Genomic DNA, 27,007 nt, shown 5'->3' with positions numbered 1-27,007 from the left:
CAAAAGCCATCCACCTTGGGCTGTGATTTGATTGGCCCAATGTTGGCAGACCTCATTCCATTCATGCTAAGGCACCAGATCAGTCATTATGGCAGTTATAGTGAAATACATTACAACAACAGCATCACCATCCCCCAGGGGGCCGAGTCTGTCTTGTTTTCTAGAAGGATGACTCAGAGCCCTTGGCCTGCCCCCACTAAGTCACTGTGAAGGACACTTGAACAAGGAAGTCTGACTGTAGAGTTGTAGGTGGGAAGGGTCTCTAAAAGTCTCATATAGTGTATTTATATTTGGCCTTTTTAGAAAAAAATTTTCCAGATGTTACTGGAGCAAGAAGTTGCTATAACCCTTTGGAGTCCTGTATTCCCCCTTCCCACCTCACCACATACAGAATTGCTTGCATGTACACATTATATGTATACAGACATACACCCCATACACACACCTTCTGTACATGTCATGCACATGTGAGTGCTTTTAAAAGCATATACAAGGTACAGAGTATTTGGGAAGCTGTGGACATTTGCCAGATTTGAGGATTTCTTAAAGCTATATGAAACTGAGAGGCATCTTCTAGGAATAAAGGGGCAGAATTCATTTAAAAAAAATTTTTTTTATTAATCTTATAATAATTTTTTTTTTTCTGAGGCTGGGGTTAAGTGACTTGCCCAGGGTCACACAGCTAGGAAGTGTTAAATGTCTGAGACCAGATTTGAACTCAGGTCCTCCTGAATTCAAGGCTGGTGCTCTATCCACTGCGCCACCTAGCTGCCTTCTAATTATAATTTTTTTGACAGTACATATGCATGAGTAATTTTTTTTTTTTTTTTACAACATTATCCCTTGTATTCATTTTCCCAAATTTTTCCCTCCCTCCCCTAGATGACAGGCAATCCCATACATATTAAATGTGTTACAGTATATCCTAGGTATAATATATGTGTGTAAAACCAATTTTCTAGTTGCACGGTAAGAATTGGATTCCGAAGGTAAGTAACCTGAGTAGAAAGACAGTAGTGCAAACAGTTTACATTCAATTCCCAGTGTTCCTTTTCTGGGTGTAGCTGTTTCTGTCCATCATTGATCAACTGGAAATGAATTGGATCTTTTTTATGTTGAAGATATCCATTTCCATCAGAATACATCTTCATACAGTATTGTTGTTGAAGTGTATAATGATCTCCTGGTTCTGCTCATTTCACTCAGCATCAGTTGATGTAAGTCTCTTCAAACCTCTCTGTATTCATCCTGCTAGTCATTTCTTACAGAGCAATAATATTCCATAACCTTCATATACCACAATTTACCCAACCATTCTCCAATTGATGGGCATCCATTCATCTTCCAGTTTCTAGCCACTACAAAAAGAGCTGCCACAAACATTTTGGCACATACAGGTCTCTTTCCGCTCTTTAGTATTTCTTTGGGATATAAGCCCAGTAGTAGCACTGCTGGATCAAAGGGTATGCACAGTTTGATAACTTTTTGGGCATAGTTCCAAATTGCTCTCCAGAATGGCTGGATTCTTTCACAACTTCACCAACAATGCATCAGTGTCCTAGTTTTCCTACATCCCCTCCAACATTCATTATCTTTTCCTGTCATCTTAGCCAATCTGACAGGTATGTAGTGATATCTCAGAGTTGTCTTAATATGCATTTCTCTGATCAATAATGTTGAAACACCTTTTCATAGGGGAAAATAGTTTGAATTTCATCATCTGAAAATTGTCTGTTCATATCCTTTGACCATTTATCAATTGGAGAATGGTTTGATTTCTTATAAATTAGAGTCAGTTCTCTATATATTTTGGAAATGAGGCCTTTATCAGAATCTTTAACTGTAAAAATATTTTCCCAATTTGTTACTTCCCTTCTAATCTTATTTACATTAGTTGTGTAGCTTTTTAATTTGATGTAATCAAAATCTTCTATTTTGTGATCAATAATGATCTCTAGTTCTCCTTTGGAAGGGGCAGAATTCATTTGGGTTAAACCCCTCCCCCCTTGTGCCTTGTTTTAAGTCTGAGAAAGGCTTTAAAATGAGAGAGAAAAGTTATTGTGCCTTTTACAAATGTTTGAATTTTTCATATGAGGAGAAAAAATACGTGGACTGAAAGAGGAGATTTTTGTTAACTTGGGTGTCTTAGATTGTTTTACCTTCATAAAGAAGATATACCAAAACTTTAAACTGAATGAGCTGTGGCTGTGTGTGATGTTAAGATTTGTTTTCCTTGGAAAAGATGATATAAATTGCTTTATTTACTGTCAAACAAAAATGCTGATACTGTATACAGTATTAGTATACTGCTAGTGCTGTACACAGAAATTTAGATTTAAATTTATTAGAAACAATTTTATTGAATTTAACATTAACATATATCCAAACCATTTATAGCTTGTATAGGGAGAGAGATCCAGACTAGCATAGTACTCCATGCCTTCTGACATGATTCTACTTCAAAATGATTTCAGATAACAGGAATCTTGAATAAGGGAACAACAACCACATAGGTTAAAATATATTCCGGAATAGTGACCAGTCAGTTCCTGCCTAGATTACTTTTCCTTAAGAGTTCTCTCCTTTTGATCCTTTGTTTTAATCTTGAATTTTCAAAAAGAAGACCTACCTCTAGATTGGGTGGGAAGGCAGTGATCCCATCTAGACAAGAATTTAGTTTGGCTAATACACTTAGTTCTATTTCAGAGAAATGCCATAATCCTTGTTCTTACATATTTCCTAAAAGGCAAAAAAAAAAAAAAAAAAAAAAAAAAAAAAAAAATCTGGAAAAAGTTTTAGGCTGAGAAATAGTATTAGTACTTCTAGAGAAATGGAAAGGAAGTTTGTGCTTCCATATACTATGTATATCTGCATCCAGTTATCCAGAAATTCAGGGGTCTCATCCTGCATCAGGAATATTTGCTCCCCCTCAAGAAAAAAATAAAACTTTGTTTTGAGCTGTAGGCCCTTGGGGATATAGCATTTAGTTTGCATATTTTCTCTAAGGGAGAGAGATGATTCTGCAGAATTCCTAAGTCCTAGTTCTGATTTTTGACCTCTATAAAAAGGATGCTTATTTCCAGATGGCTTTGTTTAAAAATTAGCTTTTAGAATCTGCTACTTGGCTGTGTTGAAGCCTATGGCTGGAATATGAGCTTCTGGCCTTTCAGGAAGCCAAATGACAATAAGTAAAATCCTAAATAATTTTGTGAGGGAGAGGGAGAAAGAGTGTGTATGTTACACTATCTCCTACATGGAAGGAAACATAAGAGAACTTCATTCTATCTAAAAATAATGTATGTATTAGTTTAAATAAGGAAAAAGTTTCCCATATTTTAAAAATTATATTATCTTTTTCTTTGTTGCACTGAATTAACAAACATTTTAGCTTTTCAGTATTTTAATGTTTTCTTTAGCATACTGCAAATTTTCCTCTTTTTTCTTCATCAGATTCTACCAGAGGGGCTTTCGAAATTACCCTCTAGGCGGATTAGAGAAAAGTAGACCAAGCACAGAAAGGTTGCAGGCCTCTGTTTGAGATTGGCTTTTTATTTAGCACTAAACATTTGTAAGTGCTAAGCTGACTACAGGGAATTAATTGTCACAGTAGGCCTGTGAAGTGGATGGGTGACACATCCCATTTTCTTTCATCTCACCCCCAGAGAAACAGGGCACCATGCCCTAGTCATCCAGCCTGATGAGAGAGTTAGGTCAGAACTGAGCTTTTAGCTTTCTCTTTGACCTACTGTATTTTCTCTCAACTCTCAAACTGAAATACAGTTGGCCATATGGATATCATGTTTTTGTTTTTGTGTTTTTACTGACTTAGAGTTTGTCTAGTTTTGATGGATAGCAGTGGTAATTCTCCTCTTTAGGTTGTATTTCATCTACTTGGAAATAGAGCAGTTGGTTCCTCAGATTCTAGGAGGCTAAAAATCTGGGGATTAATGTTCTAATGTAAAGAGTACCAGGCAGAGGGGCAGAAACTTGAGTTCTAATCTAAGCTTGGCTCTTGATTTGCTGTGTGACCTCGGACCAGTCATTTATCATTTTCTTTGGCAACACATACTCTGAATGGGAGTGATACAGAAGAGATAAGCAAAGCCTTTAAGGGTGATACACAAATTTGGAGGACAAGTTGTTTAGCTTAACTTCTTTGGACCTGAGGTTATATAACTGAAATAATTATAGCATTTTATGGTTTTTAGTGTACTTTATACAATTATTTTTACGTTTTTCACAGAGTTTTATAAAACAGAGAATACAGATGCAACTAGGTTGGTGCAGTACATAGAGCACTAGCCTTGAAGTCAGAAGGACCTGATTTCAAGTCTGTCCTCAGACACTTAATACTTCCTAGTAGAGAATACAAATGTTAATCTTTATTTTTTTTTCAATATAGTTGGGGTAAGTATTTTATCCAGGTCACATAACTAGTTAGGGTAGATCTGAATTCAAGTCCAGCATTCTTTTCTTCTTCTCCCTACCCCAAGCAGGGCAACTTGGGTTAAGCGACTTGCTCAGGATCACATAAGTACAAAGTGTTATATGTATGTCTGAGGCTACCATCTAGCTCCATTCTTTTCATTAAACCATAGATACTTTTTACTTATAAAACTGAGATGTTGGAACAGATGACATCTAAGGTCTTTTTCTGCTCAAAAGTTATGAATATGACTCTGTGATAAAAGCATATATTCTTTTATTATTTTTATTATTATAACTTTTTTACTGACAAAACATATGCATGGGTAATTTTTCAACATCGACCCTTGCAAAAACTTCTGTTGCAATTTTCCCCTCCTTCTCTTTATCTTCTCCCCTAGATGGCAGGTAGTCCCATAGTTGTGAAATGTTAAAAGTTTATGTTAAATACAATATATGTATACATATTTATACAGTTATCTTGCTATACAAGAAAAATTGGATTTAGAAAGAAGATAGGGAAGAAAAACAAAAATGCAAGCAAACAATAACAGAAAAAGTGTAAATGCTATGATGTGGGCCACAGTGTTTCTTTTGCTGGATGTAGCTGGTTCTGTTCATTACTGATCAATTGGAACTGGTTTAGTTCATCTCATTGTTGAAGAGAGCCATATCCATCAGAATTGATCCTCATATAGTATCATTGTTGAAGTGTATAATGATCTCCTGGTTCTGCTCATTTCACTCAGCATCAGTTCATGTAAGTCTCTCCAAGCCTCTCTGTATTCATCCTGCTGGTCATTTCTTACAGAACAATAATATTCCATAACATTCATATATCATAATTTATTCAGGCATTCTTCAATTGATGGGCATCCATTCAATTTCCAGTTTCTAGCCACTACAAAAAGAGCTGCCACAAGCATTTTTGCACATACAGGTCCCTTTCCCTTCTTTAATATCTCTTTGGGATATAAGCCCAGTAGTAACACTGCTGGATCAAAGGATATGCACAGTTTGACAGCTTTTTGAGCATAAGTCCAAATTGCTCTCCAGAATGGTTCTGGAGTTCACAACTCCACAAACAATGCATCAGTGTCCCAGTTTTCCGACATTGCCTCCAACATTTGTCATTATCTTTTCCTGTCATCTTAGCCAATCTGACAGGTATGTAGTGATATCTCAGAGTTGTCTTAATTTGCATTTCTCTGATCAATAATGTTGAAACACCTTTTCATAGGGGTAGAAATAGTTTCAATTTTATCATCTGAAAATTGTCTGTTCATATCCTTTGACCATTTATCAATTGGAGAATGGTTTGATTTCTTATAAATTTGAGTCAGTTCTCTATATATTTTGGAAATGAGGCCTTTATCAGAACCTTTAACTGTAAAGATGTTTTCCCAGTTTATTAAAAACATATGCTACCATGCTACTACCAAAAAAAATTGCTACAAGTATTTTTGTATACTTTGAGTGCTTTTCCTCTTTTCTTTTTGATTACTTGATTAAGAGTGTGCACAGTATATGCATAATAGCTTTGGGGGACATAGTTCCAAATTGCTTTCTAGAATGGTTGGATTAGTTCATAATCCAGTTTTTAAATCCTTTTATTCCCCACCTTTTAGCACAGTGCTTTATACATAGAAAACAGTTAAGTGTTTGTTAAATTGAATTCACTTGGATGACAGTCTAGTTGAACATTTCTTGTCAAGTTTGCTAACGATAAAAACTTGTGGGAGAGAGAGTTAACATATTGAACAACAGTAATCAAGGTCTCAATTGGTTGAGGTAATAAGCTGAACAGAACTGTGGTAGACTAGAGATACAGAAAGAGATATACATTTTTTGCCATGTTCATCGTCTTGATTTGTTTTGCTTAATTGTTAAAAGAGAGTTCAATTTCCAGGGATGGGGAGGGTAAGTATTAAGAGTCATGGGGATATGACTATTAAAAGTGCTATTAAAGAAGCAAAGAAAGAATCAATGAAATTTCTCCTCCCTACTCTTCCCTCAACTATGGGCTGAATTATTACATTCAGACTCAAATTTGATAGGAATACATGCAAGGTACACTTTGGTTCAAAAACTCAATAAGTTGTATGGTTAATTCATATCAGTAAGATCTGTGTAAATAAAGTGACAGGACAGCAAAAACCAAAGCAAAATACAACAAAAAGTACCCTAAAATAATGTTCTCCTAAGCTGCACTAAAAGAATTATCATGTACCACTACACACCTGTCAGATTGGCTAAGATGACAGGAAATAATAATGATGAATGTTGGAGGGGATGTGGGAAAACTGGGACACTGATACATTGTTGGTGGAGTTGTGAAAGGATCCAGACATTTTGAAGAGCAATTTGGAACTATGCCTAAAAAGTTATCAAATTGCGCATACCCTTTGATCCAGCAGTGCTACTACTGGGCTTATATCCCAAAGAAATAATAAAGAAGGGAAAGGGACCTGTATGTGCCAAAATGTTTGTGGCGACTCTTTTTGTAGTGGCTAGAAACTGGAAAAAGAATGGATGTCCATCAATTGGAGAATGGTTGGGTAAATTATGGTGTATGAATGTTATGGAATATTATTGCTCTGTAAGAAATGACCAATAGGATGAATACAGAGAGGCTTGGAGAGACTTATGTGAACTGATGCTGAGTGAAATGAGCAGAACCAGGAGATCACTATACACCTCAACAACAATACTATATGAAGACATATTCTGATTGAAGTGGGTATCTTCAACATAAAGAAGATCCAATTCATTTCCAGTTGATCAGTGATTGACAGAAACAGCTACACCCAGAGAAAGAACACTGGGAATTGAGTGTAAAATGTTTGCACTATTGTATTTCTACACAGGTTAATTATACCTTCGGAATCCAATTCTTACCAGGCAACAAGAAATTTGGTTTTACACACATATATTGTATTAAGGATATACTGTAACACATTTAATATGTATGGGATTGCCTGTCATCTAGGGGAAGGAGTAGAGGGAGGGAGGGGAAATTTTGGAAAAGTGAATACAAGATATAATCTTGTAAAAAAAAATTACCCATGCATATGTACTATGAAAAAAAATTATAATTATAAAATTAATTTTTAAAAATGTCTTCAATTTAAAAAAAAAGAATTATGTCTTAGATGAAGTGAATGATTGTTTCCTCATTTAGGAAGGAAATTTTCCTTGAAGTTCAACAATAGGAGTATGAATAGGATGGTGAAAAGACTGCAGATTATACCATATGAAAATTAATTGAAAAAGCTAAGATTATTGACTCTAGCAGTGATTTCTTTATTCAGGTACTTGAAGAATTGTTATGTAGAAAGATTGGCTTTGTTCTGTTTGGTCCTATAGTATAAAATTAGGAACAATGAGTAAAAATTACAGGCATATATTTTTGCTTGTTGTAAGAAAAGACTTGGAATGAAAATTGGCCGTTAAAGGGATGGATTGCTTCATGAGGCTATCCTGAGTTCTCCATCCCTATAAAATGTTCTAATGGAATTTGGATGACTATTTGTCATTGTTGTTGTAGAAAGAATTCTTGATGAGGGCTAGGGGTTAAAATTTGGTGATCTCTGAAGCCCTTTTAATCTTTGAAATTTTATGATTGTGATCATCTTTGTTTCTTTTCTGTCTAGGTATAGACAGGGAAACGGCCTGCACAGCAGATCCTGCTGGCCTTGACCTGAGAGAATGCCTCCCTGGCTGCTTAACTCCCTTCCGTGATGGGCTGTGGGACAAGTAAGGTCCTTCCTGAGCCTCCCAAGGATGTTCAACTGGATCTGGTCAAAAAAGTTGAGCCTTACACTGGCCACAAGACTGATGTGTATAAGCATTTCATCAAAGATGATGGAAGTGGAGGCCTTAAAACTGGATGCCCATCACCCCCTTATCACATTCAGCCTTATCCAGGTCCTCACCTGGCTAGCCACACAGAGCCTCATGAACCCCGAAAGACCAGAGTGGCCAAATACCGGGCCAAATTTGATCCTCGAGTTACAGCAAAATATGATATCAAAGCCTTAATAGGACGGGGCAGCTTCAGCAGAGTTGTGCGGGTAGAGCATAAGGCTACCAAACAGCCCTATGCTATTAAGATGATTGAGACCAAGTATCGGGAAGGGAGGGAAGTATGTGAGTCTGAGCTGTGTGTCTTGCGACGGGTTCGCCATACTAACATCATCCAACTCATAGAAGTATTTGAGACACAGGAGCGTGTTTATATGGTGATGGAGTTAGCCACTGGTGGAGAACTGTTTGACCGGATCATTGCCAAAGGCTCCTTTACTGAGAGGGATGCCACCCGAGTACTGCAGATGGTGTTGGATGGGGTCAAATACTTGCACACACTAGGCATCACACATCGGGATCTGAAGCCAGAAAACCTGCTGTATTATCACCCAGGCACAGACTCTAAGATCATGATTACTGACTTTGGGCTGGCAAGTGCCCGCAAGAAAGGGGATGACTGCCTCATGAAAACTACTTGTGGCACTCCAGAGTACATTGCCCCAGAAATACTAGTCAGGAAGCCCTACACTAACTCGGTAGATATGTGGGCCCTGGGAGTCATATCATACATTCTGCTTAGTGGAACTATGCCTTTTGAAGATGACAACCGGTCAAGACTATACCGGCAGATCCTAAAGGGGAAGTATAGTTACTCAGGGGAGGTAAGTATGGTGGCTATGGCTTCTCCTGATATTCATGAAGTCAGACACTGTTCTTGTTTTCTACTTCTAAGGAGTCCCTTGTAGAGAACATTCCCCTTCCCACATGGGCCACAAGCTTTCCTTTCCATGTATCTGTCTTCCCAGAACATTTGTGGCTGTTTTGGAGAGAAAGCAAACAGGCATCTTTAGGTTGTGATGTATATTCTTTTATGTATTAAAAAAAAATGTTTTTAGCAATTGAGAACAGAGGTAGATATACCCTGCAGGTCCTGCTTAAGGATATCAATTCTGTGAGCTTCTTTAAGAGTATTCCCTTTGGGGGCAACTGGTGGCATAGTGGATAGAGCACCAGTCCTGAAGTCAGGAGGATCTGAGTTCAAATCTGGTCTTAGACACTTAACACTTCCTAGCTTGCATGACCTTGGTTGTCACTTAGTCCTAATTGCCTCAGCCAAAAAAAAAAAAAAAAAAAGTGTGTTCCCTTTGCTTCCGAGATTGAGGGATGATCTCTCAGTCAATCAACAAGTATTTCATTTGTTCAGTACATATTATGTATATGTTCAGTCCAATGGCTAGCAGATCCCATGGAGAAAACAAAGTACCCTTAACACACAATTTCTATTCTTTGGGAACCCAAGTCTTATCTGAAGAAAAGATTAATTTACCTGACATCATCTCCAGAGCTTTAGGTATGCAGCCCATATCTTCTTGGATCCCTGTCTCAGCCCAGTGACCGACTCAGAAATGACTTATTCCTGTTCATGTAGCTTGTTCCTTTCAGAATTTTAATTCTCAAGTCTTCCTGATTTGAACTCTACTGCGTTGTCTGCTATGATCTTTCTTCTTAAGTGATAGATTGTATGATAATGATCACAATAATTAGCATTTGAGCTTCTCTACCTTGAGAGGTAGGTGCTACTATAGAACTTATGTGATAAATGAGGAAATGGACATAGGCAGAGCTGAAGTGACTTACCCAGCGTCACGCAACTAGTAAGTGGCTAAGGCTGGATTTGAACATAGGTCTTTCTGACTTTAGATTCAGAGCTTTAGGCAGTGTGTTGCTTATAGATAAATGAATTGAGAAGAGAGGGATGTTTATGAGGACTGGAATAGGTGCAGAATATTGCGTGAAAGAAGTGGGACTTGAGTGGAACCTTAAAGGATATATAGAATTTGACCCTTTCAGTGAATAGCCTCATTGAGAGTGCTGTGATTTAGGTCCAATATCTCATAAGTTCTGTTCAGATTACTACATGTAAAATTCATTGTGACTTTGAGGCATTTGAGGCTAGGAGGACTAAAAAGGGATTTTAGCTCATGTCAAATGGGCCAAGGTTTGTTTTTGGTTTTTATTCTTAATTTGAGGTGTATAACATTGACTCTGGTAGATATGTTTCCTCAGAAACATAGGGAGAGATATTAGATCATATTTAAACCTTAGAGTTTTTACTTTGACTAGAGTAATTTAAGTGGATATCTATTCTTGTCAGTCTCCTTCCTTTTGGACTTTGTCAACATACCCCTAACTTCTCTAAGGGAACAGAAGAAGCTTGCTTCCCAGGGCAGATGGTACTTATGCTTTATTTTGTATCCTAAAGTCAAAAGATAAATCAAAGCAGATTTTGCAGAGGTTTGCAGAGAAAGTGATTGGGATTGGAAGTTGCCTTACCTTTTGATTTGCATTATCATTCTGCTGTAGCCTCTGAAATATTCCTGGGATAAATGGGCAGATCACTTTCTCAGAGAACACAGTTATTATTTCTTTGTCCTCTTGTAAGTTATGAATTGTTCCTTTTGATATTCTGAGTTCAGAATAGTGAATTCTTCCTGGTATCAGTGAATGATTATTGAGTTAAAGTTTTATCTGTTTTTTCTTAGTGCCTTCACTTCTCCTCAATCCTCCTTGGCAAAGAAGACAATGAAAGAGTAGACAGGACTTTATGAAGTGCTGCTGCCACTGCTGATTTCCTTGAAGAGGTCATTGTTTGGTCAGCTTAAATAGAATGCTTTCCATGTTTTTTAGTTCAAGGAGTGAGGGATAGGGCTTGGAAAAGTGCCTCATACGAAATGCCTTTCTCCTACTTTTACCACAGCCAGCTGGCAAGACAGAATTTCCTTCCACAAGTCATCAAGGTTCCTCATACTTCTCAGACGATTACTTAAGAACAGAACTAATATGACTTTTTCTTGCTTCTTGTCAACTTCAAAGCCAGAGCTGGTCCAAATTCGCAGTCTCCCCTGATTACAAATTAGATGCCCATGCTACTTAGAAGAAACCTTCTGAATGTGTTATTTCCATGATGAAAATCCCAGAGTGAGATTTGTAAAATCCATGACTGAATGAAGTTTGTGTTTGTGGGGGAGTATTGTGGGGAGGAGTTTTCTCCCTTCCCTTGTCTGTTCCATGCTATAAATATGTAGATAGTATACTTCAGAAGCATAATGATTGTTTGCATGATAATGCTAGAAATGTAGTGGAAACTGTATAGTACAACATTACAGGTAACTAGTGAAAAAAAGCTATAAGTCTTTACATAGCAATTCTGTCCATTTCTTTTGATATGAAATGGTAGAAAAAGGCCTAGAAATTTTATCTATTATATTTTCATTGAAGTAATAACTAAACCTTTGTAAATGTCACAGAAAAAATATTATAGTGAAGGAGAATTCTGAAAAGCACCTTTGTGTTGCATCTAGATTAGAATGTTAGATCTGGAACTTTTAGTAATTGAGTGCAGTCTTTATTTTAGGGTTTGGTGAAGTTTTAGTGACTTGCCTGAGATTGCTTAGTGTTGTGTAATGTTAAGCAATCAAAATTTGCAGTCATCAAGCAGCTTGAGGATTTGAACCTAATGAGCTTTCTTGACTCCATTACAAAATAACAAGTAATTATAATCATTCACATTTCTGTAACACTTCAAGGCTTTTAAAGTAAATATTATTTCCGTCTTATAGATAAGAACTGGGTTAGGGTTAGGGTTAGGGTTAGATGTTAGTTTAGGCTTTAAGTGTAACTTGGGAAATTGAGGCTAATCTAATAGAAAATTTCCAGCACCCCCAGCAAGCAAGCATAAATTCAAAGGAATTTCCTGGAACTTATCTGCATCATCTTGGTTGAGATTATATGTGACTGACATAAGAAGTGGTGACAGTATTTCTTAGTTCATATTGATTCAGTCATAACATGTTAGAGATGGAAGGTATCTTAGGGACTATCTAGTCTGATTTTCTCATGTTTTGGAAATTTTAAAAACATTTTACTTTTGTTACTATCTTTTGTTGTCATATCACCTTTATTTCCAAAATTGTTCTTTCCTTTGCCCATATTTATTGAGCCATTCCTCGTAACACAATAAAAAAGAGGGAAAAAAGAAGTGTAGGAAAACTAGGCAATGTATCAACCATGCCTGGGATTATTCTGTATCTTTAGTCCCCCTCCCACCTCCCTTGCAAAGAAGGAAGGAAGATATATTTTTTTCATCTCTTCCCTGGGGCTTTATTATATAACTTCATTATAAACACATGGTATTCAGTTTATGTTCTTTTTGTTTAGATTGTAGTCATATGATTTCCTGGTTCTTATTTCTCTCAGTCTTTCCATGCTTCTCTGAATTTTTTAGTTTTAACATTTCTTACAGTGTACTATTTTATTTAGCCGTTCCCTCATCTAAGTCAATACCATCTTCATTTTGTAGATAAGGAAAGAAAGGCTCACAGAAATGAGTTGTCCAAGTCTCCCAAGCTGCTTACTGACAAATTCATGAATGAGAGAAATTAGCATTCTTTGAGCCCCAACTGTTTATGATTATCACAGTCCACTGTTGGTGTGCTGCTTAGTCTTTGGAGTGCTCTCCTTGGTCCTCACTCCAAATTTGTCTGGTATCCTAAGGGCCCCAAGCATCTTCATGCTTAGATATCCCCTAGCATTCTGGAATTAAAGAGAATTTACACATCATGGTTCTTTTTCCTAACCTGCTGTTGCTCCACTCAGGCCAATTTGGAGCAGAAATATGACCACAATTTATGAGACTCCTGCTGTGTGCATTGGGCAAAACAAGGAGAATAACAGAGTGTAAGAGTCTACCTTTTGGGAGTTTTCTGTACAGTAAATGTCACATGAGAAGCCACAGGTCGATGTTAAAGGAGATGAGAGTAGAACAAGATTAAATCATTTTGTGCTGCAAAGTAGAAAAAGACTGGAGACTACTGTGGTGGTCTGGATATGAGATGATCAAGAACTTGGGCTAGCTTTGGTAGTAGAAAGAGAAAGAAAACTGACTAAATTTGGTGGTCATTTAGAATAGGATTAATGAGGAATCAAAAATGACCCTCTGTTGGGGTGTAGTGGCAACATGACATTCTTTCTGAGAAGGCTGAGGCTGGATGGTCTTGTGAGTTTAGGAGTTCTGACTGATCTAAGCTCAGCATTAATCTGATGATTCTCCCTCTTCACATGAAGATCCTCCTTCTTCTCCATAGGTGAAGGAGTATTGGGTTGCCTATAGAGGGGTAAAAACTGACCCAGTCAGAAATAGAATAGGCCAAAATACTTATGCTAATTAGTAGTGGGATTGAACCTGGGAGGAGTCCCTGCATTTCCAACTTGCATGTGATGAGAAGACCTAAGACTTTAAAAAAAAAAAATTCAAGTTTTGAGACTAGGAATGCATATAGAATGAAAGTGGTGACTAAGATTTGTGTCTAGATTATCCACAAACCAATATAGTAAATGAAATCAAAGAACAGATTTGTGCATAGAAACTTCAGTGTCATATCATGGGGAAGTGTTAGTTAAATTGAACCTGTGCAGGAATGGAAACTCCATCTTTCTCCTTCTTATAGGGAAAAAATACTCAGGGAAAAGCTTGTGGGAAGGCAGTAGTTGCTGGTTGCAGAGGGATGGAAAGTTGGGGAGTTCCTAAATCTTCCTTTTCCCAAGATAGCTCCTCAAAGATATGGGTTTTGAAGTACCATGGTACCTTTTGTGCTTCACATTGCACAGTTAGGAGGAAAGACCAAGAGGCATGAGGTAAGCTGCCAGGTTTTGGTGATTAGCTATAAAAAAGCATCCAAATCTAAACTATGACTAGTTAGGTACAGGCTTCCTATATGGTATGTTAATTTAAATAGAGTCATATTTTATCTTTAATATTTTCCAGAAGTCTGCTGACTGCCAGAACTCAAAATACTTAAGACACTGACTTATATGCTTTTATCTCAGTGACGGTTCATAAGGATACAAGGGCACAAGATCACAAAGGATTAATTGAATTCAGATAATAAATGTATTAATGCTAAATACTTTCTTATGTTTGTATAGTATTTGGTATGGTAAAGGACCTTGGATCTAGAATTAGAAAACATGGTTTCTGTTCTTTGCAAACACTCAATAGCTGTGGTTTGGTTGTTGTTCTGTGTAATTGAAGAAGTTTAAAATGGCATATTATGTTCAGTTCAAGATACAGTGTGTTCTGTTGTGGCTAATTAGACAATATGATCTTGGAAGGTATAGGTGCAGCACAAAGAGTCCCTATGAACCTTTGGAGTGGAGATGGAAAGGAGTGACACATTAGCTTTCTTTTGAATTTCGCTATTCTGCTTTGCTAATAGAGCACATAGCACCTTCTTTGATGTGGGTACACCATGTTGGTAGTCTTGTGTCTGTATTTTTTATGTCTCACAATCAATTCCAGAGATCTTCAGAGAGATCTTGAGAGTGTCCTTGTATCACTTTTTTTACCTCAATGGCAGTACTTACCCTGCGTGAGTTCTTTGTAAAACAATCTTGGACAAAAGGTGTTTTTGGCATTGAAACAAAATGCCAATCATCAGAGTTGCACTCCGCAGTAGATTTTGAATGCTTGGCAGTTCACCTCAAGAAAAGGGTTTCAGTGCCTGGAACTTTGTTACTGGGTGATCTTCAGAATCTTCCCAAAGACAATTCAGAATGCTCACATACTCAGGGACTAAGGTTCAGCCTCCCAGAGCCTTGGTAAAATATGAATTGTTATCCACATAACAGCCTGTTAGGCATTTTAAAATTTAAAACTATACATTTTATTTTAACTCCCAACAAATACATGAATCCAAGGACAAAAGAAAGAAAATAAAATTAAAAATTAATCATCAATGATATTGTATACTCCATTATTTATTGATTGTCAAAAGAACGGAGATATTTTAATAATATAGCAAATTTTCCTCTGTATGTAATGTAAATTTTGTTGCTGTGGATATTTTTATTGACATAGTTTTAGCCTATGTCTATATCTTTTCCATTTTGCTTTCATCACTATCACCTCATATAAAATTTGTTTGAATTTTTCAGATTTGTTGTTTCTTACAATTAATGTCTGTTTATATTGATATTATGAGAAGCAGTTTGTTGTGATAAACGGGCAGCCTTGGAGTCAGAGACCTGGATTTAATTTATACCTTTGATATATACTATGAGCAGATACCATCTTTAGTAAATTCCTTGACTTCTTTGTTCTTCAGTTTCCTCATCTCTGCGTGAGGGAGTTAGATTAAATGGCACCCAATGTCCCTTGCTAGTTCTAAATTTATGGTGCTAACTAACATTTTGATCATTTGCCAAAGGAGAGAGTTTCTACACATGGAGTTCTTTATATTTATGAAATCTTTTTTTTTTCCTGTTTCAGAATCTTTTTTTTTTTTTTTTTAAATTATAGCTTTTTATTGACAGAACATATGCATGTGTAATTTTTACAACATTGTCCCTTGCACTCACTTCTGTTCCAACTTTTCCCTTCCCTCCTTCCACTCCCTCCCCTAGATGGCAGGATGTCTCATACATGTTAAACATGTTAAAAGTATATCTTAGATACAATATATGCGTGCAGATCTGTACAGTTCTCTTGTTGCACAAGAACAATTGGATTCAGAAGGTAAAAATAACCTGGGAAGAAAAACAAAATGCAAGTAGTCCACATTCATTTCCCAGTGTTCCTTCTCTGGGTGTAGCTGATTTTGTCCATCATTGATCAATTGGAACTGATTGCGGAAGATATCCACTTCCATCAGAATACATCTTCATACAGTATTGTTGTTGAAGTGTATAATAATCTCCTGGTTCTGCTCATTTCACTCAGCATCAGTTCATGTAAGTCTCTCCAAGCCTCTCTGTTCATCCTGCTGGTCATTTCTTACAGAACAATATTATTCCATAACATTCATATACCACAATTTATCAACCATTCTCCAGGTGGTGGTCATACATTCAATTTCCAGTTTCTAGACACTACAAAGAGGGCTGCCACAAACATTTTGGCACATACAGGGGTCTCTTTCCCTCTTTTAAGATCTCTTTGGGATATGTCCATTAGTAGCATTGCTGAACCAAAAGGTATGCACAGTTTGATAACTTTTTGAGCATAGTTCCAAATTGCTCTCCACATTTATGAAATCTTATGTACAGGAAATATAATTCAAATACCATGATTTATTCAGTTATGCCTGATTACTGGGCACAGATAGATATTTTTATACAAATAGGTATTTTTCCTGATCCATAAATCCTTAGAGTATAAATCTAATAGTATAATTGGTGAATCATATAGTTTGACAGAATTACCCTTGGACAGGGATTATTATCCTCATTTTATAGATGAGGAAACAGAGGTTAAAAAAATGATTTGTCTAAGGTTATATGGCTACCGTAGAAGAAAATCCATATGCAAAGATGCCATACTTTCAGAAAGACTACTTTCTTGAATTCTAGGTCTGCATGTAACTTCCAGATTTGGGAGCTCTTGGTGCTGGTAATTTATCTGATTAAAGTTTTGAGAAGTATCTAACTGGCTATTGATTTTTACAGCAGGAGAATTGTAAATGAATGTGATGGTGTTTTTCCTTCAAATCCTGTCAATGAGCAAAAATTAGCTAGGGGCATTGAATTTAGCTCTGTCTTAACAGAGATTATGTCTAATAGCCCACCTCCTTACTCATGTGTCTCTTTTTTGGTACTTAGCTTCTCTTTCCAAGGATGGTTCCATTTTTAAAAAACTTAAGCTTAATAACATAACAAAAACAAATGTACAAATGGAGAGTTATGATAGGGTATGAAAATCTTAGTAGTTGAGCCTAGAAAAGCAAATTAGCAAAGGGAAAAAAAAAAAAAAGGTCTTATTTTTATTTTATATCCCTTTCTTTCCATGTCTGAATAAAATTCTATTATCAAGGATGATTTCTAATAAAGCAGCATGATGTAGTGAATGATGTATGTAATGGATGACCTAAAAACAGAAAGCCGAGGTTTCAGAGCTCAATACTTCCATTTAACTTCTGGGCAAATAAGCAACTTAAACTCTCTAGATTACAGCTGAACTAAATAGTCTCTAAATATGATTAATATGTCCCCTCAAAAATCTCTGGTAGAACAGTTTGAGAAGCTTAGAAAATATCTAAAGAATGTTTATCCAAGATTGAGGCCTAATGTGAATAATAACTAAGATATTTGTTAGGAAATTAGAGGTAATATATTCTTTCCTTATTGTTAGTAAGCTCCATGAGTGATACAAAATGATAAGACACAGCCTTTGCTTTCAGGGAAAGCATCATCATTGTAGAGAAAAGAAAAACACATTTATGAAACAACTGAAAAACACATCTGTAGGTTATTGAAGGCAAATTAGCACCATACCTGACCATAGTATCCTTGTACTTTGTAAATTTATTTAGTGCTGATGAGGTCAAAGGTGCCCATTTTCACTCTAATTTAACATGACTAGTTATTATTTCATAAGATTTTGTGCAGTTCCTCTTGTGAACATTCACTTGTATAGTTGTATACTACTCTAAACTGATATTAGAAAAAGCAAAGTGCATTTGCCAACCCTGATGTTAGTGGATCAGTATTATCACCATTATATATAATTACTACTTATAAAAGTACTGAGTACATGCATATATACCTACTGAATATTTAGTTATTAAGAAGACTGAGGTGTCTCTTAAGTGTATAGTTAAATGAGGTCAATTACGTAATAATGAATTTTGATTTGGACTTTAAAGGAGGTGAGTGAATATCAGATTACTTGTCTTGAGGAGAAGGGAGGGCAAGAAAGAGGGAGAAAAAAATGTGGAACTCAAATCAAAAGTGAATGTTAAAAAACTATCTTTACATGTATCTGGAAAAAATAAAATACTCTAAAAAAGAAAAATAAAGGAGATAAGTGATATGTGAAGAAGAGACTAAGCCATTATGCTCCATCCTCTGATAATAGCAGCCTTATAACCAGGAAGTTTGTCTGTAGGTGCTTAGATGTGGATTCAGAAACTAGCAGAATAATTCACTTCCTAGATTAGGCTATCTAGGGGTCAGGGTCTTTGTTAGGAAATAGGATGAATTGACGTTAGAGGAAAAAAGGGGTAGAAAATTGGGTTGGTAGAAGTTTTGAATGTTAGGTTGAAACAAAAGGAAGTTCCTTCTACCTTCTTGATCAGTGTTTGTGTCATGATGAAAACTGTTTTAAGTAGATAGTTCTAACAGCTTGATGAATTAAGTGATTACTTTGGGCAAAGCAGTGTGCTAAATACTAGCGATACAAATAGAAAAGTAAAACAGTCCTTGATCTCAAAGAGCTTATATTGTAATGAAGGAGGCAACACATGTGGAAGCTTTCAATTAACTGCAAGTCAAGTGGATACAGCAGCAAAGCAGATGGCAATGTCTTTTATTTCATGTCATTTTCAATGATAAATTTGTGTCAAGTTTCAATGTAGAACAATTTAACAGAACCAAGGACTTTGGTGGCAAGAACCTTCTTTTCTGTGTTTTCAAAATTGTGGCTTCATGCTTAGCAGAATCAGCTGCCAGATTGCATTGCTAGAGGTCACTTCTCAGGATGATAGCTGAGAGCACTGGGCTGGATATCTAGCACTGCTATTCTCAAGGCTCTTAGGTCCAAGGTCCTGGGATGTTTCCATCAAGTGGTGATTGGACATGTTTGGAGGCACATGGGGTACCCTGCTGCTTTATTAACTGGTCTTCCCTGCTCTGTGTGTCGTAGCTGGCCTCTTCTCCACTGAAGTTATGTCTTCAGGAGGATGACTTGTGAAGATTGGCTAAAAGCAGAACAAGTGGTCTGGTATAGATTGGAAATCGAGAGAGACTCTTAAAGTAATTTAATTTAGATGATGGTATTTTGATGGCTAATCATAATTCTGGATAATGTTTCTATAATGTTTTAAAGTTTACAGAGTGCCTTTGTTGAAAACATATTTCTTTTCAATGGCCCTATGAAATAGATGTCATTCATTTTTATCCTTATTTTACAGTTGTAGAAGCTAAGGTTGAGAGACGGATTATACTGTTAGGAATCATACAGCCTAGTAAGCCCATATTTGAACTCAGGTCTTCTTCCTTCCCAATTCTGCTCTCTACCCACTCACTGTACCACAACTTTGGGTGGGGAGGAGAGATCCTTTGGTAAGAATGGTGCTAGGCTAGACTTGGATGTCTGAAAAGAAAAAAGTTTTGTGGTCCTATACTTCAGAAGGAGATGATTTAGAATATAGATAGGTAAGAGCTCCCAGGTATGATGGCCTCTTGCTGCCAAATTAAGGATTGAAGGTGAGAACTAAGCCTTCTGTGTGCATTCTAGACTAGAAATACTAAGCATTTTGAACAAAGCATCATATCTGTTTTCTTCATATGAGTGAGATGTGACCCAGCCTAGTAAGAGTGCTTTTTTTCAAGAGTTTCTATTTGCCATTTTAGTTATGTCTCTGTAGTGTAGAATGCTTGAAGAGGCTATTAGGGAATCAATAGTAGAGGTATTTTATAAAAGGCTGCTGAGGTTCTTCCTACTTCAGCCTGTCTAATTAGCACTCCCATATGTTTTGGCTGTTTTTAACCTAGAGAGTCATGAAGTTGAACAAATTCTAGAAAAAAGAATTTGTTTAGAACTTAATCCTAATGGGCACTATTTAGGAGAGAGTGAGCACATTGTGGCAGGCAGAGATGGTTTTTGGCCTGTTAGTTAAAAACAAAAACAAAACCCAAACCCAATTTCTTTTATTAATTGCTGATTTATAGGAGAAATCTGGCCTTTTCATGAGTTATTGAATTAAGGTATTGTGAAACCTACTATAGAGCATTCAAAATGTCCTGAAGTTGAATCTAGTAAATTGTGGGCCAAAGACCAGCCCTGAATCATAATCCTAGCTCTGTAATTTATTGGATGAGTCTTGTGTCTAGGTTTCTTGTCTCAAAAAAGGAATATTGGCTATCCTTAACTCCAAGGGGTTTGAGGCTAAGATAAAATACAAAGTGATTGTAGAGACAATGAGTTCTTTAAATGAAAGGACTACAGTACTCTTAAAAAATTTTTTTTTTAATGGTTAGCTTTTGTTTTTATTTTACTTATGTTGCCAAATGTATCTTTCTTTTCTTTCCTCAGAGAGAACTTTCCCTTAGAATTAAAACAATAGTTTCAGCAAAACTAATGAAACATAAAAAAAAAGTTTGTAATAGTGTTGCATATCTATGATCCCTTACCTTTGGGGGGGGGGGGGAAACCAAAAAACAAAAGTTTGAATCAAAGGACCTATGAGATCCAGTCTGATTTTTACATAATTTAGTCTAAAGCCCAGCTTATATAGGTAAAGATGAATTGAAAACCCAACAAGTCTGACTAAAGAGCTAACATTCTTTTTGACATACTAGATGGCATCTTTTCCTATTGCCTCTCCAAGGCTGAACAAAGAATTTTTCTACATATCTAGTTTCATTTCCGTGATGAGAATGTTTCAAGGTCAGTGCAGAAAGAAGAGGAATCGAGGTCTCCTGCCATAAAATCAAGAGAGTTTATTTTTATAGAGTTACCTTTTCTTTATATCCTGTTTTCTGTACCTAAATGTGAGGCCTCCAAAGTCATGGAGATATGGGAGGTTGAAAACATACTGTTTGGGCCACAAAGAGTATGACCAGGTATGGTGTAAAGAGTAGTCAAAGAAGAGTAGCAGCGAATATAAGATACATTTTTAAGATAATTTTTCGGTTCCATGTAAAATGATTAGTTGCTCATAATAACATCGTTTGGAGCCAGGAGGAAAGTGTTCGGATCCTTTCCTCTCTTTTGACTTTTTCCCTATATTCTCATGGATTTTGCTTAAGTATCTCTCATGGTATTACAATTCAAGAGAACTCAAGAGACTGATAACCTTATTGCAGAGCAACTTTTCACAGCCCTAGTTGTGATGTGCTTCAGACTTAAGGGCATCCTGTTGAAGTGTTTAAGGCATATCAGCTTGCCCTAGTGAAGGCACCCCACATGCACACATACATCCACAAGTCAACAGCCAAAGATAATTGTTGGGAACAATCCTAGATAGGAGCCCTGGGATTTTAAGTCAGCAGGGCTGAATTGAATAGTGCACCATTCCTTGGCCTCGAGTCTGTCAAGAGGGAAGTCCTGCCATGGAGCCGTACATATGCACTGCCTGAAATGCCTTTATGCCAGTATTTTTTGAGGTAGGAGGATGGAAAATAGATGAAAGCAAGTGATTCTTCAGAGATAATATAACTCTGGTATGGCAAGAATTGGGTGCTGTATCACATTCTTCAAAGGTTGAGTTTAGGACAGAGGTTTAGTTGGTGAGAAGATTCCTTTATAGACTTCTAGGAGTCTGTCAACTTGAAGATAGTTCCTGGGAGAAAAGAGCTGTGTGGGAATTTTGTGCAGGTGGACAGTACACCCATTGCTGGTTTTTGTTGGTAGGATGGGGAAGGAAGGTACTTCTTAACATAGGTCAGTTTGGTCAGTTCTTTCACTTGACTGCAGAAAAGCCTTTTTTCGTAGCTGAATAGCTAGAAAATCTGGTTAATTGTATTCTTTGAATATGGCATTTAAGAAACAAGAAGAAAGTAGGATTTCTCTTTGCCTGCCTTAATACAGTGGAGAGGTTTTGCTTCTTTATTTTTGTTTTGTCTTTTTTAAACATTAGCTATGCCTTTTTGCTTTGCAGTGCCCTTGAGTCATGCCCACATTTCCTTTTCTATCCCTCCTCCAGAAAACCAGCTGCTTACCATATACTCTCCATTCCTTTTCTGGTATTTAGGAACTATCCCTGCATATCTACCTATGTAGATATGCACTGTGTCACACAATATCACTCTGTTTATCTGGTTCTTACAAAAACACTGAGTTCTGACCTCATTTCATTCACCTTTAGGTCAAAGCTGCCCTTACCAAACCCCATTCCCTATCTCCAGTCCTCCCCCACAGACATTGACATACTTAATCATTAACAAAAGGGAGGCAGCATTGATTGTTTTAAGCCTAGTTGGTTTAGCCATCACTGGTCATCTTTTCTTTCCCATTTCATTATTTATCTTCCACCTAGAGGACTCTAACCTTCTCAACATTCCCTGCTGCCTACACATTTTTTTGTCCTTGTAATCATTCCATAATATACCTACCAAAGATGTCTGTCCTTCACACATTCTAAGAGACTCTTAAATCAAATTCTCCAATGGTTCCTTCATAAGTTACATTATATTGCTAATGCCAAATTTCAGTTTGGATCTTGCTCAGGCTGGGCTTGTATACTACAAGTTCCCCAGTGTCAGGACTCTCTGGGTGCTGACTGTCATCTGTTCCTGAGCCTAATGACATTCAGCTCCCTTGGACCAGCAGATAGCTGATCTCACCTGCAGAATAGGTGCTTTGATGTGTTCTAAGATTTTACTTTGCAAAAGAAGTGGATCAATTTCTCCATCATCTACTGCTAGTCTTGTTTTTCAAATGTCAGGACTCTAATCTAATGCTTCATGCTTTACTTAATTGCCAAAATAACTTCCTTGGTGACTTTCCTCTCTCTAGTCCCTTTTTAGGACAGATCTACAGTTGTTACTATTTTAACAAGGTTAGACTCCTGTGCTGATTTTTCAAAAAGCTCTAGAGTCTGGCTCCACTCTGCCCACATAGTCTGATTTTGGGGCAGCTTCCCAAAACTTATCTTCAGTCAAGCAGATCTGTTGACTATCATCCCATCCTTTCTTTACCTATCTGTGCCTTTGCTTATAGCTGCCTCTGTGCTAATTATATAATCCCCAGCTTAGAATACCCTTCTTCTTCCTCTGCTTTTCCAAATCCTACTCACTCTTCAGGGCCCAGCTCTAATCCCATCTCTTCTATAAAGGTGCTTTCTATTCCCTTCTGAACTCAGAACTCTCTTGAACTTTTGCACATGGTTTAGCCCTGATTATTTCATATATGTTCTGTCTCTTCAGTGTAAGTATATGCTTTTTCAGGGTAAGGATCCGTGTCCTGTTCTGCATTTATTCCCCCTAGACTGCCAGCAGGGTTGGGAATGTGATAAAGTATTCAAGAAATTGATATTAGTTTACTGAGCCAAATGTTAGGGATTTTCCTAAGTATGCTGTCTAGTTTCTACCATAAATGAATCCATTTGTTTTTCCCTGAATTAATTTGTCTGCCTCGTGGCTTTACCAAGGTAACCTAAATTGCCTACAGATCAGAACATTCAAGGCCAAGTTGGCCTTTCCCAATGAGGAGCCTGTGTTGTTATTCTTGAGTTGAAGCAGCTAAGTGGCTCAGTGGATAAAGTGTTGGACTTGGAGTCAGGAAAACCTGAGTTCAAATTCACCCTCAGACAACCCACTGTGTGATTCTGGGCAAGTCACTCAGTCGTTGTTTCCCTAATCCATTGGTGAAGGAAATGTCAAACCAGTATCTTTGCTAAGAAAATATTAAATGGGGCATGAAGAGTCAGATATGACTAAATTCCCGAACAGCAATGTTCTTCAGTTACGTGCTTATAAAACCCATTTCAAACTTGGACAAACTCATGTGTTTATATGGTGGAAAAGAGACTGGCTCAAAAGCCACAGACTGATTTAGGAAACAAGATCAGCCCAGACTTTTAAATTTTGTATAAATTGCCAAGTGGGGAAAAGATGACAGTTCCCCTTAGTACCTACCACAATGGAGACTTTGACTCTTCCCTGGAAGACATAAACTTAACATGAAATAAGTCTTGTGGGGGTCAGAGATGTGAATTTCCTAGCATTAACATATATTTATTTATGTTTCATGATATCAGAGATTCATGGTTTCATTTGCATGAGCACTCCACTGATAGAGAGCATAGCCTGTCATTGCCCAGAAAGTTGCTGAGGTAAGTAGGCTGCTGGCTGACTTGAACCTACCTAGACTAGGCCTCAGATAACAGGCTTTGTTTGGAACCCATTCTTTCCCAAAGCTTTTTCTTTTTTTCTTTTTTGCTTTTTGTGCTGTGGCAATTGGGGTTAAGTGACTTACCCAAGTACACAAAGCTGAGGCCAGATTTGAACTCAGGTCCTCCTGATTTCAGGGCTGGTGCTCTTATCCACTGCGCTACCTACCTGCCCCCAAAGCTTTTTCAGCTTTGTAGAACTTGCCTCGGTCACTAAGTCACATTCATACTATCATCAGGCTTTAGAAAAGAGTTTTAGTGGAGATGTGCATTTGGGGAAAAAAAAATTACAGAGTCCCCCCAATTTGTTCATCTTTCCTTCCCTTGTTTTCTGTCTAGAAAATTCTTGGTCAATACCTCTTATCCTCACCCTTTCTTACTGCCCCTTCCTGTTTTTTCAGTTGCTGTTTGCTTTTCTGAAGAAAAAGTTAAAAGCCCTCATTCCCTACCACTCCAGACACATACTGCTAAATCTGTCCACTTCTCTGTTTTGTTTTTTCTTGTTTAATATTTGAGGGAATTTGGATTTTCCCCTGTGACCTCATCCTAGTTTTTAAATTAATTTGGCAACAATATATCATTGCCCAAACTTAAAATTAAATTTTCTAGAAGTTCACATTTTGCTGCCTTGTACTGTTAAGTCAGTAGTTTTGCCCATTGCTCTTAATGTATTATTTTGTTGAGCCTTAATACCCCTTTTTTGGTGTGTGCTAACTTTGTGATATAGTCTTGTCATTCTCCAGCTCTCTTTGTGGGACAGTGGTTTTCAGAATGAGAAAAGCTTTTCTTTGTCTTCTAAGTCAGCACCTGTTTTGTTTCCTGTGTGCCTGTCAGTCTCCTCTCATATGTGACACATTGGGCCTGGACCAGTGGGGGCGCAGTCTTATCTTAGTATTCATCTGAGAAGGACGCTTACCAAAATGCAATTTTGCTTAACCTTTAAGTTGTCACGTCTTTTATGATGTTATTTTTATCTCCCTTGTTCTCTTAAAAAAAAAAAAAAAAAAAATTCCGACCTTTTCATCTCCCTTTTCCCCAGGTTTTCTACTTACTCCTACTCCATCTAGGATGTAGGTTTCCTTCCTCTATCTCCTCTCCTGTCCCAGCTTCTTGATTTCAGATTGTCCTTTATTTCCAGTCCTGGGGGTGAGGAGTGAGGTTCAGGAGGCAGGATGGTATCAGCACCTAAGGGGAGGGGGCATATGGTTGAAGAGGTTGTGCTTATACCATGGGGGATGTTTTACTTTCCCTATGCTTTTAAAATAATTTTCATAAGCAAACTCTTGTTTGGCGTGCTAATGGTCCTTTTCCCTGGAGTAAACATTCCCCTCCTCTGTTTTCTAGAATTTCTTCCTCAGCTTGTGCTTCTGTTTCTTATTCACATCCACTTACGTGGAGGCAAGAGCTTGGGGGTCAGAGATAGAAAAGGGAGAGAAGGCAGAGTGATACAAAGGGGAGGATAGCTTAAGAGAACCAGATCATTTCTTTTATTCTCAGTGGTAATAAAAAGATCCTTAGCTAGGCATTGTTGGCAGTGAAGGACCAGATCATGCTGACACAGTTTAGGCTTTCCTTTCTCTTAGGGGTAATCTTAGGTTTGGAATTGCTTCTCAACCAGATGGGTCCTTCTCAAGAATAGTTACAAATTTTAGTTGGTGAATAGAGTTATGAAAAGCCTGTTAGGGTCCCTCTTTCTAAATGAGGACTAAGAAAGTAAGACTTCTTGATGTGGGTTGTGCTCTCCCTGGTGGTCTAGTGGTTAGGATTCGGTGCTCTCACTGCCGCGGCCCGGGTTCGATTCCCAATCAGGGAACCAAATGATGAGGCTTAGAATGAAATTAGGTTTAATTGAGGTCTAGTGGCAGGTTCGGGATACAGGGAGTCAAATAAGAGCTTTCCTGAAACCTCTTGGATTCAGTGCAAGGATACAAAGTTAAATGAGGTCTAGTGGTGGCGAAAGAATCTGTAAAGGAATTTACAGACCTGAAAACCTAGATTGATAAAGGAGGTTTATTATGGGGTTTGGAAGTAAAGTTAAAGTCTAGTTAGTAAAAGGTGAAAGTAGAGATAAAAAGGCACCAGAAATATGATTCCAGTAGACAGAGATCCTTGGCATGCCAGGGAGAAGGCTGCCATGTTAGAAACCTCTGCAAAGAGAGAGCTCCAGTTTGGCTCTTTTATAAATGAGAGATTTAGCTAAAGGGGCCTGTGGGTGGTATCCCAAGTTGGCTCAGATCTGGGTGGGGGTTGGGAGAGCCCTGATCTCCTATTGGAATTCAAAAGGGTGCTTTTGACAGGATTTGTGAATCAAAGGTCCTAGCTTCTTGAATTGATAATGCATTTGCTAGGAGGGGCTGGGAATCAGAAAGGAATAAATCAATCTGAAAGGATTAGTTTTCTAAAGGGAGCACAACCCACATCACTCTCATCCTCAATCTGTTTAGGCCCAGTGTTTTATGGAAGAGAAGGGAACTCTAGTATACAGGCACTGCTTAAAGTCTGCATCTACTATTTTTCTTCTATACAGCCCAGTGAGAAAAAAGATGAGAATTCCTTCCTCCTGGGACTCCTGGAGTTAAACTTAATGCTTTCAAGAATTATGTACAAATTAAACAAATTCTGTAAGAAGTTAGTTGCAATTAACATTTATACCTATTGGATAAACCAGC

The 27,007-nt window shown here is 37.4% G+C and overlaps 1 protein-coding gene across 4 annotated transcripts in view; it reads left to right on the top strand.

Moving 5' to 3' along the window:
• Nucleotides 1-27,007, top strand: part of PSKH1 (protein serine kinase H1) — a 56,012-nt gene that overhangs the window by 11,163 nt on the left and 17,842 nt on the right. For 3 of the 4 annotated variants that reach the window (XM_074286398.1, XM_074286397.1, XM_074286396.1), the window contains one exon: nucleotides 8,079-9,113. In XM_074286398.1, the coding sequence (XP_074142499.1) occupies nucleotides 8,166-9,113 (948 nt within the window). In that variant the 5' untranslated portion in view covers nucleotides 8,079-8,165. Of the gene's footprint in view, nucleotides 1-8,078; nucleotides 9,114-10,994; nucleotides 11,095-27,007 lie in introns of those variants that run through there. The other variant, XM_074286399.1, reaches the window with a different exon arrangement.

Source organism: Sminthopsis crassicaudata, chromosome 2, assembly GCF_048593235.1.
Source record: "Sminthopsis crassicaudata isolate SCR6 chromosome 2, ASM4859323v1, whole genome shotgun sequence".
In the NCBI taxonomy this organism is placed as follows: domain Eukaryota; kingdom Metazoa; phylum Chordata; class Mammalia; order Dasyuromorphia; family Dasyuridae; genus Sminthopsis; species Sminthopsis crassicaudata.
This window is presented reverse-complemented; position numbering and strand designations above follow the sequence as displayed.